The sequence below is a fragment of the Heterodontus francisci genome, chromosome 4, assembly GCF_036365525.1.
Source record: "Heterodontus francisci isolate sHetFra1 chromosome 4, sHetFra1.hap1, whole genome shotgun sequence".
In the NCBI taxonomy this organism is placed as follows: Eukaryota; Metazoa; Chordata; class Chondrichthyes; order Heterodontiformes; family Heterodontidae; genus Heterodontus; species Heterodontus francisci.
Window position 1 is genome coordinate 56,250,397 of NC_090374.1, and position 18,283 is coordinate 56,268,679.

At 45.2% G+C, this 18,283-nt stretch overlaps 1 protein-coding gene across 2 annotated transcripts in view; it reads right to left on the reverse strand.

Moving 5' to 3' along the window:
* Positions 1–18,283, reverse strand: part of mccc2 (methylcrotonyl-CoA carboxylase subunit 2) — a 150,977-nt gene that overhangs the window by 94,711 nt on the left and 37,983 nt on the right. For both annotated transcript variants that reach the window (XM_068028822.1, XM_068028821.1), the window contains 2 exons: positions 5,373–5,500; positions 3,726–3,838 (listed from right to left, as the gene is read on the reverse strand). In XM_068028822.1, the coding sequence (XP_067884923.1) occupies positions 3,726–3,838; positions 5,373–5,500 (241 nt within the window). The remainder of the gene's footprint in view (positions 1–3,725; positions 3,839–5,372; positions 5,501–18,283) is intronic.

The following is an 18,283-nucleotide window of genomic DNA, read 5'->3' on the forward strand; positions in this document are numbered from 1 at the left end:
TAGGGAGTTTGTTTCTTTTATTCATGGGATGTGGGTGTCGCAGGCTAGGCCAGCATTTGTTGCCCATCCCTAATTGCCCTCAAGAAGGTGGTGGTGAGCTGCCTTCTTGAACCGCTACACTAAATGTGCTGCAGTTACAACCACAGTGCGATTAGGGAGGGAGTTCCAGGATTTTGACCCAGGGACAGTGAAGGAACGGCGACATGGTTCCAAGTCAGGATGGTGTGTGGCCTGGAGGGGAACTTGCAGGTGGTGATGTTCCCAACCATTTGCTGCCCTTATCCTTCTAGGTGGTAGAGTTCGTGGGTTTGGAAGGTGCTGTTTAAGGAACCTTGGTGCATTTATTTATTTATTTAGAGATGCAGCACTGAAACAGGCCCTTCGGCCCACCTAGTCTGTGCCGACCAACAACCACCCATTCATACTAACCCTACAGTAATCCAATAACAATATGCCCTACCTACACTAGTTGCTGCAGTGCATCTTGTAGATGGTACACACTCATGCCACTGTGCGTCAGTGGTAGAGGGAGTGAATGTTTGTGGATGGGGTGCCAATCAAGCGGGTTGCATTGTCCTGGATGGTGCAGAGTTTCTTGAGTGTTGATGGAGCTGCACCCATCCAGGCAAGTGGACAGTATTCCATCACACTCCTGACTTGTGCCTTGTGGACAGGCTTTGGGGAGTGAGGAGGTGAGTTACTTGCCACAGGATTCCTAGCCTCTGACCTGCTCTTAGAGCCACGGTATTTATATGACTACTCCAGTTCAATTTCTGGTCAATGGTAACCCCAAGGATGTTGATAGTGGGGGATTCAGCGAAGGTAATGCCATTGAATGTCAAGGGAGATGGTTAGATTCTCACTTGTTGGAGATGGTCATTGCCTGGCACTTGTGTGGCACGAATGTTACTTCCCACTTATCAGCCCAAGCCTGGATATCATCCAGGTTTAGCTGCATTTCTACACGGACTGCTTCAGTATCTGAGGCGTCGCGAATGGTGCTGAACACTGTGCAAGCATCAGCGAACATCCTCACTTCTAACCTTATGATTGAAGGAAGGTCATTGATGAAGCAGCTGAAGATGGTTGGGCCTAGGACACTACCCTGAGGAACTCCTGCAGTGATGTCCTGGAGCTCAGATGATAGACCTCCAACAACCACAACCATCTTCCTTTGCGCTAGGTATGACTCTAACCAGCAGAGAGTTTCCCCCCCGATTCCCACTGACTTCAGTTTTGATAGGGCTCCTTGATACCATACTCGGTCAAATGCTGCCTTGATGTCAAGGGCAGTCACTCCCACCTCATCTCGAGTTCAGCTCTTTTGTCCATGTTTGAACCAAGGCTGTAATGAGGTCAGGAGCTGAGTGGCCCTGGCGGAACCCAAACTGAGCATCAATGAACAGATTATTGCTAAGCAAGTGCCACTTGACAGCACTGTCGACGACCCCTTCCATCACTTTACTGATGATTCAGAGTAGACTGATGGCGTGGTAATTGGCCGGGTTGGACTTGTCCTGCGTTTTGTGTACTGGACATACCTGGGCAATTTTCCACATTGCCGGGTAGATACCAGTGTTGTAGCTGTATTGGAACGGCTTGGCTAGGGGTGCTGCAAGTTCAGGAGCACAGGTCTTCAGTACTACTGCCGAAATGTTGTCAGGGCCCATAACCTTTGCAGTATCCAGTGTCTTCAGTCGTTTCTTGATATCACGCGGAGTCAATCAAATTGGCTGAAAACTGGCATCTTGTGATGCTGGGGACCTCAGGAAGAGGCCGAGATGGATCATCAACTCGGCACTTCTGGCTGAAGATTCTTGCAAATGCTTCAGCCTTATCTTTCACACTGATGTGCTGGGCTCCCCCATCATTGAGGATGGGGATATTTGTGGAGCCACCTCCTCCAGTTAGTTGTTTAATGGTCCACCATTCACGACTGGATGTGGCAGGACTGCAGAGCTTAGATCTGATCTGTTGGTTATGTGATGCATAGCTCTGTCTATTGCATGCTGCTTACACAGTTTGGCACGCAAGTAGTCCTGGGTTGTAGCTTCACCAGATTTTGAGATATGCGTGGTGCTGCTCCTGGCATGCCCACCTGCACTCTTCCTTGAGCCAGGGTTGCTCTCCCGGCTTGATGGTAACGGTAGAGTGGGGGATATGTCGGGTCAGGAGGTGACAGATTGTGGTTGAGTACTATTCTGCTGCTGCTGATGGCCCACAGCGCCTCATGGATGCCCAATTTTGCATTGCTAGATCTGTTCGAAATCTATCCCATTTAGCACATTGCTAGTGCCACACAACACGATGGAGGGTATCCTCAATGTGAAGGCAGGACTTCGTCTCCACAAGGACTGTGCAGTGGTCACTCCTACCAATACGGTCATGGACAGATGCATCTGCGGCAGGCAGACTGGTGAGGATGAGTTCAAGTATGTTTTTCCCTCTTGTTGGTTCCCTCACCACCTGCCGCAGACCCAGTCTAGCAGCTATGTTCTTTAGGACTTGGCCAGCTCAGTCAGTAGTGGTGCTACCGAGCTACTCTTGGTGATGGACATTGAAGTCCCCCACCCAGAGTATATTTTGAGCCCTCGCCACCCTCAGTGCTTCCTCCAAGTGCTGTTCAACATGGAGGAGTACTGATTCATCAGCTGAGGGAGGGAGACAGGCGGTAATGAGCAGGAGGTTTCCTTGCCCATGTTTGACCTGATGCCATAAGGCTTCACGGGGTCCAGAGTCAATGTTGAGGACTCCCAAGGCAACTCCCTCCCTACTGTATACCACAGTGCTGCCACCTCTGCTGGGTCTGTCCTGCCGGTGAGACAGGACATACCCTGGGATTGTGATGGCGATGTCTGGGACATTGTCTGTAAGGTATGATTCCGTGAGTATGACTATGTCAGGCTGTTGCTTGACTAGTCTGTGGACAGCTCTCCCAACTTGGCACAAGCACCTAGATGTCAGTAAGGAGGACTTTGCAGGGTTGTCCGGGCTGGGTTTGCCGTTGTCGTTTCCGGTGCCTAGGTCGATGCCTGGTGGTCCGTCCGGTTTCATTCTTTTTTGACTTTGTAGTGGTTAGATACAACTGAGTGGCTTGCTCGGCCAATTCAGAGGGCATTCAAGTATCAACCACATTGCTGTGGGTCTGGAGTCACATGTAGGCCAGACCAGGTAAGGACAGCAGATTTCCTTCCCTAAAGGGCATTAGTTAACCAGATGGGTTCAACAATGGTTTCATGACCATCATTAGACTAGGTTTAATTTCCAGATATATTAATTGACTTCAAATTCCATCTTCTGCTGTGGTGGGATTCGAACCCATATCCCCAGTGCAATACCCTGGGTCTCTGGGTTACTAGTCCAGTGACAATACCACTACGTCATCGCCTCCCGTGAACACTTTTCTACTTAGAGCAAAAACCTGTCACATTCCTATCTTACACGGAATATGGCTAATCATATTTCAAATTATAGTTTCTTTTGCAGTAGTTAGCTATTCTTTAAAAAGGTAGTGATTGTTATATCTTCAAGTTTTATCTAGCCGATAAATAAACAGACACAGACTATGGATCATTGATCCCAGCTCATCTCAAATACAGGATCTAACTGGTAGATCCAGCTCCATTGCTGATCTTTTATTACTTCAAAATGCTTACATTCATGTATTTTAAGCTTCTAACCAAAGGGAACAACAACAGCATATACATTTAAAATTATACATTTACCTGTGCAATTCCCATTGCAGACATATTGGCCTGATTATAAAAGATGCGTCCAAAATGGTCTCGATCTGGAAACACATCTGCTTGCCGAGGTAGGTTTGCACCACCAGAGTCCACTGAAATGAAGCCATGAAAAAAAAAGAGACTTACATTTATACAGCAACTTTCATAACCACAGGATGTCTCAAATCACTTTACGGTCAATGAATTATTTTAAGAAGTGTGATTGGCATCCTTCCACCTGCAAGAGAACTTTGGTGAAGTCAGATGAACTGGTGAAAGGTCATCAACCTGAAACATTGGGTGGAATTTTAGGCTCTCAACAGCAGGTTTGGAGGTGAGGAGAGCCTAAAATTGAGTGGGATGATGGCAGGGGGTGGTTGCTGCCACCATCAGGCCTCCGCCAAAGTTTAGTCCGGAGCGGGAAGGCCTGTGAACGGCCTTCCCACTGCCAACTGAGGTGATTGGTCAATTAACCCCCAATTAAGGGCCTCTTCCTGCCACAGCCGCCATTACCCATGTGGCGGGTGGCCCTGTCACCGCACGGGGAACACAGTAGGAAAAACCGTGCAGGCTTCTTCCCGCTCTAAGGGGATGAGGGGGGGTTCTCCCTTGTTCAAAGGCACCCACATCCCCCCTGCCCTTGCTGCCAACCCCCCTGCCCTACGAGACCCCTCCTGCCCTGACCTATCTGAGGCCTCGCTCCAGCAAACACTCTTCAGCCTCCAGGATTGTCACCTCCAGCAGCAGCCACTATCTCCGCAGTGGGGCTGCAGTTGCCAGCCAATCAGAGGCTGGCAGCTCTCCAAGGGTGGGACTTCTGGCAACGGGGTCCTAAATCTTATGGAAGGCCCACCGCTGTCCCCTTAAGTGCCTGATTCGGTGGGCCTTCCAGACAAGAGATGTCGAGACTCCCATCGCCAGCATAAAAATACCCCCCCAACCCCGTTAACTGTGTTTCTCTTTTCACAGATGCTGCCAGACATGCTGAATATTTCCAGCATTTTCTGTTTCTATTTCAGAAGTGTAGACACTGTTGTAATGTAGGAAATGTAATAGCCAATTTGTGCAAAGCAAGATCCCACAAACAGTAATGTGATAATGACCAGATAATTTGTTTTTAGTGATGTTGATTGAGGGATAAATATTGGACAAAGCACTGGGGATAAATCCCCTGCTCTTCTTTGAAATAGTGCTATGGGATCGTTTATATCCACATTAGAGAACAGACAGGGCCTCAGTTTAATGTCTCATCAGAAAGATGTCAACTCCACAGTACAGCTCTCCCTCAGTACAGCACTGAAGTGTCAGCCTAGATTTTTGTACTCGACTTTCTGGAGTCTAGACTGTGGACTTGCACTACTAAGACAGAATGCAGCACTAAGACTCAATTTACAAGAAGAATCAATTAACAAATTGCAATGAAAGGAACATTCTGACAATTCTCAACACATTCACTTAATGGTAGTGTTTTTTCTTGCACAACTGTCATTTGGTAAAAGCAATATTTCATAATTTGGGGCCATAATCTACCTTCTGATATTCATCACCAACTCGTAGAAAATGCAATTTATCAAAATGCACATCAACTCTATAAAATATAGTTCAGAAGAGAAACTAAATAAAGGTGAAAAAAAAATTAAGTTTCACCTAAATAAATGCAGGGCAGGTGGTTCTGTGTTGCAATCTCCTGCGCTCGTACGTGTTTCTTCACTGTGACTGGGTAGTATGATCCCCCTTTCACTGTTGCGTCGTTGGCAACAATCAAACATTCAACCCTGAAAACAATATGAATATGGTTCAGAATTAATAATGAAAAAAGCACACAGATTAAACAAGTCTACTTTATTCATTTAGCAACAAAAACAGAAAATGTTCTTTCTCTTTGAACAATGTTGGAGAAGCTGGACAAGAATCAGCAAAAAAGCAAGACTGAGAAACGAGGTATGCTTTATCAACAGATCAAATGATAAAACTAAAACATCTTCCAATTTTCGTATTTTCATGAAAATTTGACTGCAAATTCCCCTGTGCCCTGCCAGGTAAAAAGCCATTTGCCATCCACAAATTTGTTATGGATGACTGCACAGACATCATGTCTTTGAAGGAAACTCGACACATGGATGGCAATACCTTGACCCTTACCGAAAATTTCCCGCACATTATACTTTCCACCATCTTTCCCACACAAGCTGCTACAGTGCTAGTGGTGTGGCCCTTCTCATCAAATTACTGCTACTTCTCTGGCATATTCTCCTTCATCAAGCACTTCATCTTGTTCCATCTCCCTTGCATCTCCTTTAAAATCTTTGTTATCTATTGCCCCCAAAAACCAACCCTCTAATTTCTTCCTCAGTCTCTGTACTGAGTAATTCCTCATCCTTGATGATTCCATCTTCATCCTGGCTCCCTTTGCCCCTCTTCTGATTTCACTGCCTTCCACTCCCCCTAAATCTTTCCCACCATATAAACTCACCCACCCATATTCGTGGAAGTCCCATTGACTATGCCATCTCTTTATTCACATTTGCTTGAGATCTTCTCCAACCACTTCCTTGCATTCTTCACCACCCACATTCTGCCTACCAACCCCACTTCCTTCTGTGTCTGCCCCTGAAATAAATTCTGCCTGAAGTCACTGACAGCTGCACTTTGAAATCCCAACCAAGAATCCTTTGGCTCTCAATTCACCCATGAACCGCTCTATCACTTGTGCCTTTAATGCCTGTCTCCCAGTAAGACCATTACTCTCTCCCATCCAGGTAGTTTCCCTGGTTGGGCCGCAATCTGTGTTCCGTCAAATCCAAGAAACTGAGACTGAAGCATTTGTTTTATTCATTCACAGGATGTGGGCATCACTAGCAAGGACAGCATCTATTGCCCATCCTTAATAGCCCTTGAGAAGGTGGTGAGCCACCTTCCTGAATACAACAAGTAGTTTGCTGGGCTATTTCAGAGGGCAGTTAAGATTCAACTGCATTGCAGTGGGTCTGGAGTCACATTTAGGCCAGACTGGGTAAGGACGTCAGATTTCCTTCCCTAAAAGACATTAATAAACCAGACGGGTTTTTCCAACAATCCAGTAGTTTCATGGTCATGATTACTGATACTAGTATTTACTTAATCATATTTAAAATTCCCCAGCTGCCATGGTGGGATTTGAACTCATTGCGATATTACTTGTTCCTTTGGTGTGTGATCTATTGTAAGACTCACAGGATTACAAGTAATATCCAAACACAAAAAGTTACTGCATGAGCGCATCTCACTCTGTCAGGATACACCAACAACTCCCTGGTCATGTGGCACAACGTCACTTCCTCCAGTGACCTTCACTTACAGCTCTTAAGGTGGTCCGCTCTTAAAGTTATCCCACAATACTGATGTCTCTGGATCATTAGTTACAGTCTCTGGATTACTAGTCCAGTAACATAACCACTATGCTACTTTAGCCCCTGGTGTGTAACTGGCTCAGCCATCCATTGTCATATCCGGCTGGACTACATCAAGTACTGTTGGGTCTGCTCTGCCAAAACTGTTCACCACTCTAGGATCAGCTTGGAATGCAAAGCAGAAGACTTATATTCTCCACTATCACCTGACTCGTTCAACCCCTCTCCCCTACTCCCTTCATCCTCAACTCTATCAACAAGAGTGCATGGAATTCAGTTACTGAGATTGCAACAATTCATTCAGCTGCTTCTGCCGCATTCCTCCCTTCCTCTTGCCTGCCAAGATAGGTCTTTCTCCCAGGTCTTTCCCTGCCTTTGCCCCAAACCTGTACCTTTCCTAGTTTTTCTAACTTTCCCATACTCTCTCCAAGCGCATCTCATCCATGAGATCCACTTCTTGTTTAATAAAAGCAAAATACTGCGTATGCTGGAAATCTGAAATAAAGACAAGAAATGCTAGAACCACTCATCAGGTCTGGCAGCATCTGTGGAAAGAGAAGCAGAGTTAACGTTTCGGGTCAGTGACCCTTCATCGGAACTGACAAATATTAGTAAAGTCACAGGTTATAAGCAAGTGAGGTGGGGGTGGGGCAAGAGATAACAAAGGAGGTCTAGATTGGACCAGGCCACATAGCTGACCAAAAGGTCACGGAGCAAAGGCAAACAATATGTTAATGGTGTGTTGAAAGACAAAGCATTAGTACAGATTAGCTGTTAATACACTGAATATTGAACAGCAGCAAGTGCAAACCTGAAAAAAAACAGTGGGTAAGCAAACTGAACAAACTAAGATGAAATGAACGAAATGCAAAAAAAAAGATTGTAAAAAATGTGAAAAAGAATGTAAAAAAAAAATAAAAAAATAAAAATGAAAGTAAAATGGGGGGCTGTCATGCTCTGAAATTATCGAACTCAATGTTCAGTCCGGCAGGCTGCAGTGTGCCTAATCGGTAGATGAGATGCTGTTCCTCGAGCTTGCGCTGATGTTCACTGGAACACTGCAGCAATCCCAGGAGAGAGATGTGAGCATGAGAGCAGGGGGGAGTGTTGAAATGGCAAGCAACCGGAAGCTCAGGGTCCTGCTTGCGGACTGAGCGGAGATGTTCCGCAAAGCGGTCACCCAGTCTGCGCTTGGTCTCCCCAATGTAAAGGAGACCACACTGTGAGCAGCGAATACAGTATACTACATTGAAAGAAGTACAAGTAAATCGCTGCTTCACCTGAAAGGAGTGTTTGGGGCCTGGGATAGTGAGGAGAGAGGAGGTAAATGGGCAGGTATTACACCTCCTGCGATTGCAGGGTAAGGTGCCATGGGACGGGGACGAGGTGGTGGGGGTAATGGAGGAGTGGACCAGGGTGTCGCGGAGGAAACGATCCCTTCAGAATGCTGACAGGGGAAGGGAGGGGAAGATGCGACTGGTAGTGGCATCACGCTGGAGGTGGCGGAAATGGCGGAGGATGATCCTTTGGATATGGAGGCTGGTGGGGTGAAAAGTGAGGACAAGGGGAACCCTGTCACGGTTCTGGGAGGGAGGGGAAGGAGTGAGGGTAGAGGTGCGGGGAATGGGCCGGACACAGTTGAGGGCCCTGTCAACCACAGTGGGGGGCAATCCTCGGTTGAGGAAAAAGGAGGTCATATCAGAAGCACCGTCATGGAACGTAGCATCATCAGAGCAGATGCGTCGGAGACGGAGAAACTGGGAGAATGGAATGGAGTCCTTACAGGAGGTAGGGTGTGAAGAAGTGCAGTCGAGGTAGCTGTGGGAGTCGGTGGGCTTATAATGGATATTAGTAGACAACCTATCCCCAGAGACGGAGACAGAGAAGTCGAGGAAGGGAAGGGAAGTGTCAGAGATGGACCATGTAAAGGTGAGACAAGGGTGGAAATTGGAAGCAAAGTTGATAAAGTTTTCCAGTTCGGGGCGGGAGCAGGAAACGGCACCGATACAGTCATCGATGTACCAGAAAAAGAGTTGGGGGAGGGGGCCTGAGTAGGACTGGAACAAAGAATGCTCGACATATCCCACAAAAAGACAGGCATAACTAGGACCCATGCGGGTACCCAGTGCAACACCTTTTACTTGAAGGAAGTGCGTGGAGTTGAAGGAGAAGTTGTTCAATGTGAGAACAAGTTCAGCCAGGCGGAGAAGGGTGGTGGTGGATAGGGACAGGTTGGGCCTCTATTCCAGGAAGAAGCGGAGAGCCCTCAAACCATCCTGGTGGGGGGTGGAGGTGTAGAGCGATTGGATGTCCATAGTGAAGAGGCGGCGGTTGGGACCAGGAAACTGGAAATTGTCAAAATGACGTAGGGCGTCAGAAGAGTCACGGATGTAGGTGGGAAGAGACTGGACCAGCGGAGAAAAGATAGAGTCTAGATAGGAAGAAATAAGTTCAGTGGGGCAGGAGCAGGCTGACACTTCTTATTTCCTTGATCTCACTCCTACCAGCTTACCTTGGGATACAACCCTAGCTGACATTATAAATGGTGCCCTCTCCTCTGGTACTGTCCCCTTCCTTTCAAAACCACTGGCATCATCCATCTCCTCAAGAAACCCACACTCAACCCCTCTCTCCTTGTAAACTATAATCCCATTTCCAACCCCTCTTTTCTCTAAAGTTCTTTAGCATGTTGTCACTTCCCAAATCCAGACCCAGCTTTCCCATAGCTCCGTGTCTGAATCTCTCCAATCAGATTTCCTCCTGAAACAAGACGAATCAAAGTTACAAATAACATCCTCTGTGATTGTAGTCACTAGCCCTCTTTGTTCTTTTCGATTTCTCTGCAGCCTTTGACACAATCAAGCACCTTATTCTCCCACAATCCACTGTGGAAGTGGAACTTGAGATGGATAGTGGGCAGCCAAATTTGTATTACCCATTTTACACTATCACCCAAAGTCAAAATTACCCCCATCATTTTCAGGCATTACAAACTCTGTACCCTCACCAGTGATTCCATACCCCTCACAGCTACTGTCTCAGGCTGAACTTACCATTCTGCTTGACCTTAAGCTGAGCTTTAGACCCCACATTCTCTCCATCACAGAAACAAACAAAGCAACTAAGCATACAGGTGAAAAGCAAAATCCATCATGTGTTGGAAATCTGAAATGGGCAGAAAATGTTGGAAATAGTGGATCAGTTGGCATCTGTTGAAGGAACAGACAAGTCAATGTTTCAGGTGTAACTCCATCTGTTTTGATGAAGATCTGCACTTGAAACCCTAGCATCTGTGAAGAGAGCTGACGAGTTAAGTGTTTTCAGCTTTCTCTATTTTTGTAACTGAGCTCACATTTTATTTTGTACAAAACATGCTTAAAAGAACAAAACACTGTGGATGCTGGAAATCTAAAACAGAAACAGAAAATTCTGGAAATATCCAGCAGGTCAGGCCGTATCTGTGGAGAACTGATGAAAGGTCACATGGACCTCAAACATTAACTCTTTTTTTGCCTCCAAAGATGCAGCCTGAACTGCTGAGTATTTCCAGTATTTTCGGTTTTGCTTAGAAGAACAAGAATTCAAATCACAAATGACAAACTCTTCACAGGACTAAATAAAAAGCAATGGTACTACTCTGTTCAAGCAATAATACACAACCAGTAATGGCCATATAGCAGTGGACTCTCAACCAGAATAATAGTCTAACTTCTAGTCTTGACCAGCATTCAAATCCACCTGCTGTCACTGGACATTGTTATGAAAGTCCTTCAATTTTTTGTTAAAAGATTTTTTGAGTACTCAATATTTAAAAGTGTGGAAATGTATTCATTTTGGAAGACTGAATATTTCAATGATGCTGGGCTTTGTTTTTTGTTGGAAGTCTACTGAAAGGACACAGAGGTCTTGTTTGAAAACAACCTTTGCTGGATATCACATGCCTTAAGCTCAATAAACAACAGAAATCATGGCAACATGGGGGGAGACATTTACAGAGAAGTGACACGTCAAGATTTATGAGGGTAAGGAGGTGGTTTCGCTTCTGAGATATTGTTTTGATTCAGTTGGGGTGTGGACAGTGTTGAAAAGCAGTTGGTTTTGTAGCCTACTGAAACAAAAACCCCAGCTCATCTTTCCTGCACCTCTCTAAGAGACCCTGAGAAATCCAGTGTGTCATCTCCTCTCTAACTCTTTGAAAAAACCCTGCGAATCCAGAGTGTGATAACTGAAACACCCAACGCCACATTTCTCCTGGAAAGTTTACCAGACTATTTCTCGACATCTCCAGAACGAACTGCTTCCGAAAAGATCCCAGTGACCCATCTCTGTATACCCAGATAACTGACAACCAAAAGGGACAACTGACATACTTCTTCATCTTTTTTCTTCAAGACTTAGCAAGTATTTGGCCAAAGTATTTTTTTTTGTCTTTTCTTTGTGAAAGACCTCTGCAGAGAGAAATTATTTTTTTTCCTCTGTGTGTGTAAAGTATTTAAAAAGGGAACTTTCATATTTCAATCTGTGTTAATGCTTTGCTTCATTACTGGATAAGTTTTGTTCTATAATAAACTGATAATTTTGTTTTTTATTCAAGAAACCTGGTTGGTGTATTTTATTCTGGGATAAAGAGTAGAGTATATGATTGACTGCATCAGTAACTGGGTAAACATTTAAAATATAATGTTGTGACCTGTGGAGAAGTGGAACTAGAAAAGACAGTGCACTCCTCCTATCTCAGTCGTAACAACATGTTTAGCCAGCTGTCAGAGAGGATGAAAAAAGTACTGTGCATCTGAGGTGCACTTCAATTTTAAGGATTTAAACACTGTCAAACTGTAACCTGGGGCTAAGAATACCCAGTGAGACAATCAGATTTTTACTTCTGGCTGGTTGACATATTCTGGTTGGCTAGCTGGATAGGTCAGATCTGCAGACCTGTGCACACCTACTGACAGGATAAGATGTTACTAAGCTTAAACTTGCCCTACATATGCACTTCCTCTTGGGCATCATTTAACAAGCTCCCACAGAAGAGCATCTTCTCCACCTGATCACAGGCTGATGACAGCAATGGGGAAGTGTGGAGCCCAATGCCCAGCTGAGAAGATACAGGAGAAAATAAATCAAACATGAGAGATTTAAGTGAGGAAAGAGAAAAAATATATACATAGTACATTGTCATTGGAGCCAAATGTCCAACTATTTAAAAGGCTAAAACTAAATAGGGCAGGTTGTATGGCTGCTTGCTTTTATGCCATGCTGCCCTTCTAGCTTTTAGTGCTGTACGTTCCAAAACATAATTAGACAGATTCAGTGAGGTAGTATGGAGAACAGAAATGATCAAATTACTGCAAGTGTAAATGATGGGAAGACTGGCATAACAAAGTGCAAACGAGAAACCTGAAGAGCTCAGCCAAGTGTATGCTCAACATCATAGAACATTACCAACAATGAAGATCATATAACACTGGAAATAAATGCAAAATATTTGGACACTGTCAAAATTTCAATGAAATGCTAAGCTTTCTTTCCCATTATATCCACCAGACAGCACCGCTCAATACAGGCAAATAAGGGATTGCACTGAAAGCATATCCATGAATGTAACAGAATTTTAAAAACTGACTGGTACAAAGATATTCAGAAATTAGTAAAGCAGTAGGCATAAAATAAAAACAGTGTCGAGTGAGATTAGCATTTTAGATGCATGAAGGCCAGTTCAAGGTAATATGCAGAGCATAATAAAAGCAAAACACTGCAGATGCTGGGAATCTGAAACACAAACAAGAAATGCTGGAAATACTCAGCAGGTCTGGCAGCATCTGTGGAGAGAGAAGCAGAGTTAACGTTTCAGGTCAGTGACCCTTCATCAGAACTGCAGAGGTATCAGGTATGCAGAGCATACCGCACGCCACAAATGCTTTGCATCTTCCACTCCTCCCAGGGGATGATTGCTGGAGGAACTCTCACCATTCTGGTTGCACTCCCACTTTCAGCCAATATTGAGAAACCAGAGAGCATGACAAGACATCGCACTCTCTGCAGACCAAGGCCTATGCCTGCTATGCTTGCCTATTGAAGAACAAGTCCCTCCTGGATCACACAGGCTAATTCAACTCTCACAAGATATACTCTCCACTGTAACAGAGCACAATCCCTTCCGCAATAAACATGTGGGTGAAACATTTGCCAATCAGAGCAGGTATGAACTCTGCCTAGAACTCAAAAAGCAACACTTATGATCTCCCAAATGCAGAAAGTATCACAAACACACAACCTCCAAACAATGCCCTAGTTTACATGTAGGCAACACTCTGATTATCCTTCTGACTCTAATGTACTCCATGGACCCAAAGAATCCAGATCCCCAAACAAGGTGTAGTTCCCAATCTGTGTATAACCATACCCAATGTTCATATTTTTCTTTTTACAAAACACATTTTTAAGAATATACTGGAACATTCAGGATTGTCTGTGTGCAAGGTGTCCAAAGGAGATGATTAGTTTTCAGTCCCATTCTGACTTACGAGGTGGTCTGGTATGTATGCAGAGTTTCTGTTACTTTCATTCATAAATATACTATGTCAAGGTGATCTAAAAAGTCAAATCTAGTCCAGCATTCCTTTCTTTTAACATTTTTTAGTGCTAGAGCAAATGAGAGAGAGAGAAAGGGAAATCTGAAATAAAAACAAAAAGTGCTGGAGATACTCAGCAGGTCTGGCAACATCTGTGGAGAAAGAAACAAACAAAGTTAACGTTTCAGGTCTGTGAGCTTTTATCAAAGGTTAGAAAAGAATTAGGTTTTAAGCATGTGAAGGGGAGGAAGGTGGGGGAGAGAACAAAGGGGAAGGTGTTTGATAGGGCAGAGGGCAAGAGATTAAATAACACAGCTGTCCTGGGACAAAAGCAAAGAGTGTATTAATGCTAGTGGTGAAAGACAAAGCATTAGTCCAGACAGAGTGTTAATAGCAGAATAATGAGCAGCTCTGACTACATGAAAAGCAAGCACATGATGAAAAAATAAAATATTTTTAAAAAGGCCAGTCATGCTCTGAAGTTATTAAACTCAGTGTTCAGTCCACAAGGCTGCAGAGTGCCTAATCGAAAAATCAGGTGCTGCTCCTCGAGCTTGCACTGATGTTCACTGGAACACTTGAGCAGGCCAAAGACAAAAATGTTGGCATGAGAGCAGGGGGCAGTGTTGAAATGGCAAAGAACAAGAAGCTCGGGGTCATGCTATCGGACTGAGCGGAGGTGTTCCGCAAAGCAGTCACCCAATCTGCGTTTGGTCTCCCCAATGTGGAGGAGACCGCATTGTGAGCAGCGAATACAGGATACTAAATTGAAAGAAGTACAAGTAAATCGCTGCTTCACCTGAAAGGAGTGTTTGGGGCCTTGGATAGTGAGGAAAGAGGAGGTAAAAGGGCAGGTATTACACCTCCTGAGATTGCATGGTAAATTGCTGTGGGAAAGGGACGACGTGTCGGGGTAATGGAGGAGTGGACCAGGGTATCGTGGAGGGAACGATCCCTTCGGAATGCTGACAGGGGAGGGGAGGGCAAGATGCATTTGGTGGTGGCATCATGCTGGATGTGGCGCAAGATGATCCTCTGGATGTGGAGGCTGGTGGGGTGGAAAGTTAGGACAAGGGAAAACCTGTCACGGTTCTGGGAGGGAGGGGAAGGGGTGAGGGCAGAAGTGCAGGAAATGGGCCCTGTCAACCACAGTGGGGGGGAATCTTCAGTTGAGGAGAAAGGCAGACACATCAGAAGCGCTGCGGGAAGATTGCATCATCAGAGCAGATGCATCGGAGACGGAGAAACTGGGAGAATGGAATGGAGTCCTTACACAAGGCAGGGTATGAAGAAGTGTAGCTCTGGGAGTCGGTAGGCTTATAATGAATATTAGCGGACAGCCTATCCCCAGAGAGGGAGGCAGAGAAGTCGAGGAAGGGAAGTGAAGTGTCGGAGATAGACCATGTAAAAGGTGAGAGAAGGGTGGAAATTGGAAGCAAAGTTGATAACATTTTCCAGTTCGGGGCGGGAGCAGGAAATGGCACAGATACAGTCATCAATGTATCGGAAAAAAAGTTGGGGGGGAGGGCCCGAGTAAAACTGTGACAAGGAATATTCGACATATCCCACTAAAAGACAGGCATAACTAGGACCCATGCGGGTACCCACGGCAACACCTTTTACCTAAAGGAAGTGAGTGGAGTTGAAGGAGAAGTTATTCAAAGTGAGAACAAATTCAGCCAGGCGGAGGAGGATGGTGGTGGATGGGGACTGGTTGGGCCTCTGTTCAAGGAAGAAGCGGAGAGCCCTCAAACAATGCTGGTGGGGGGTGGAGGTGTAGAGAGATTGGACGTCCACAGTGAAGAGATGGCAGTTAGAGCCAGGAAACTGGAAATTGCCAAAATGGCGTAGGGCGTCAGAAGAGTCACGGTGGGAAGAGACTGGACGAGCGGAGAAAAGATAGAGTCAAGATAGGAGGAAATAAGTTCAGTGGGGCAGGAACAGGCTGAAACGATGGGTCTGCCAGGGCAGTCCTGTTTGTGGATTTTAGGAAGAAGGTAGAAACGGGCTGTCCGGGGTTGCGGGACTATGAGGTTGAAAGCTGTAGAGGGAAGATCTCCAGAGGAGATGAGGTCAGTGACAGTCCTGTGGACAGTAGCTTGATGTTCTGTGGTGGGGTCATGGTCCGGGGGAGATAGGAAGAAGTGTCTGAAAGTTGGCGCTCAGCCTCTGCAAGGTAGAGGTCGGTACGCCAGACAACAACAGGGAAATCTTAATCTTGTCTCTATCTCTGAGTAACAGTTTGGAAATTCAAGGGTAAAGAATGAAAACATCTAGGTCTAGGGAACAGAATAAATATCTGGCCTAAGCACTTACTACATCATAAACAAAGCTTGTAGGACAGTGGCAAAGGCTGAAGAGATTATAAGCCGGATAAACACCGAAAAATGCAGCTCAACTAAACATTCAATCTATACATTACATATCTATTACATAAGCAGAGGTGCTGGTATAGTATAAAAATAGAACCATGCCCCTAGTAAGGCAGAGTGTTCTGGAGGGTCAGGAGCAATGCAGCCACAGAGGGCCTGGAGGACAGGAGTCGGTCACTCCAGATTGTGTTGTTTTAACATTAGAGAGCTTTCTCAGAAGTAGTCAGAACTTAGGAACCAAGTTGCTTTATGTGCATGTCATTTAACACAAATGGAAGTCACTGTATTAAAATGTGTTATAATAAACACTCATGTGTGAATGATAAGTGGGATTATTGTCGCTAGGCTAATAATCCTTTGTTCCAACTGTAATCACAAAGAAATCTGCTAACAACTAACATTACAGTTGAGCACTGCACTGGCACCCTCTGGTGGAACCCAATTGTTACAGTTCTGTCTGTTCTAGAAATGCATTGCTGATGTGAAAAAACAGCAGCAAATGGATATATTAAAGGTTTGAAGCTGTATTCGCTTCGTAAACACGTGGCTGAACAGCTGGTGAAGAAGGGAGGGTTTCAGATATCTGGACCATTGGGATCTCTTCAGGGACAGATGGGACCTGTACAAGGAGGACGGGTTGCATCTAAACTGGAGGGGCACAAATATCCTGGCTGCGAGGTTTGCTAGCGTCACTCAGGAGGGTTTAAACTAGTGTGGCAGGGGGGTGGGAACCAGAGCAGTAGGACAGCAAGTGAAATAAATGAGGGAGAACTAGTAAATAAGGCCAGTAAGACTAAGAGGAAGACCAGGCAGGGAGATGTTGCGGAGCACAGCGGGACTGGTGGTCTGAAGTGCATTTGTTTCAATGCGAGTAGTATAACAGGTAAGGCAGATGAACTTAGAGCTTGGATTAGTACTTGGAACTATGATATTGTTGCTATTACAGAGACTTGGTTGAGGGAAGGACAGGATTGGCAGCTAAATGTTCCAGGATTTAGAAGCTTCAGGAGGGATAGAGGGGGATGTAAAATGGGTGGGGGAGTTGCATTACTTGTTAAGGAGAATATCACAGCTGTACTGCGGGAGGACACCTCGGAGGGGTCGTGCAGCGAGGCAATATGGATGGAGCTCAGGAATAGGAAGGGTGCAGTCACCATGTTGGGGGTTTTCTACAGGCCTTCCAACAGCCAGCGGGAGGTAGAGGTGCAGATATGTAGACAGATTTTGGAAAGATGTAAAGGTAACAGGGTTGCAGTGGTGGGTGATTTTAACTTCCCCTATATTGACTGGGACTCACTTAGTGCTAAGGGCTTGGATGGGGCAGAATTTGTAAGGAGCATCCAGGAGGGCTTCTTGAAACAATATGTAGATAGTCCAACTAGGGATGGGGCCGTACTGGACCTGGTATTGGGGAATGAGCCCGGCCTAGTGGTCTAAGTTTCAGTAGGGGAGCATTTCGGGAACAGTGACCATAATTCCATAAGTTTTAAGGTACTTGTGGATAAGGATAAGAGTAGTCCTCGGGTGAAGGTGCTAAATTGGGGGAAGGCTAATTATAACAATATTAGGCAGGAGCTGAAGAATTTAGATTAGGGGGCGGCTGTTTGAGGGTAAATCAACATCTGACATGTGGGAGTCTTTCAAATGTCAGTTGATTAGAATCCAGGACCAGCATGTTCCTGTGAGGAAGAAGGATAAGTTTGGCAAGTTTCGGGAACCTTGGATAACGTGGGATATTGTGAGCCTAGTCAAGCACAAGTGTCTGTGGGCTGATTTTGTTGGGTTTAGCATCTGTGTAGAACCTGATAAATGATCCCTTTGGCTTACATTTCTCAAGTTATAAACAACAGAAATGCTCCCTAAACAGGAAAATTAAGAGCTAACTACTTTCCCCTATTCTGCAAGCAAATAACACGGACCCTGAATTTCCTGCGTGGCTTTTCAGTTGGCTATATAGGACAGCACCAGAAGAGGGTGCAGCAATGTAAATTACAGACATATCAACACCAGATGTCCCTGGAGACAGATTGCAACAGTTCTGGCTGAATTTCATAGCAGGCTGCTTCCAGAGCTGTAGTTTAGGTGTTATCTGTCTCAAAGGGTCAGGCTGATATTGTCAGGTCTTTATTTCTGCTATTTGAATTAATAATGATATTTACTTCTTGCAGAATTTTGCCAGTCTTTTTCACTTAGTGAGAAGTGATCAGTAGGTAGGAATTAAG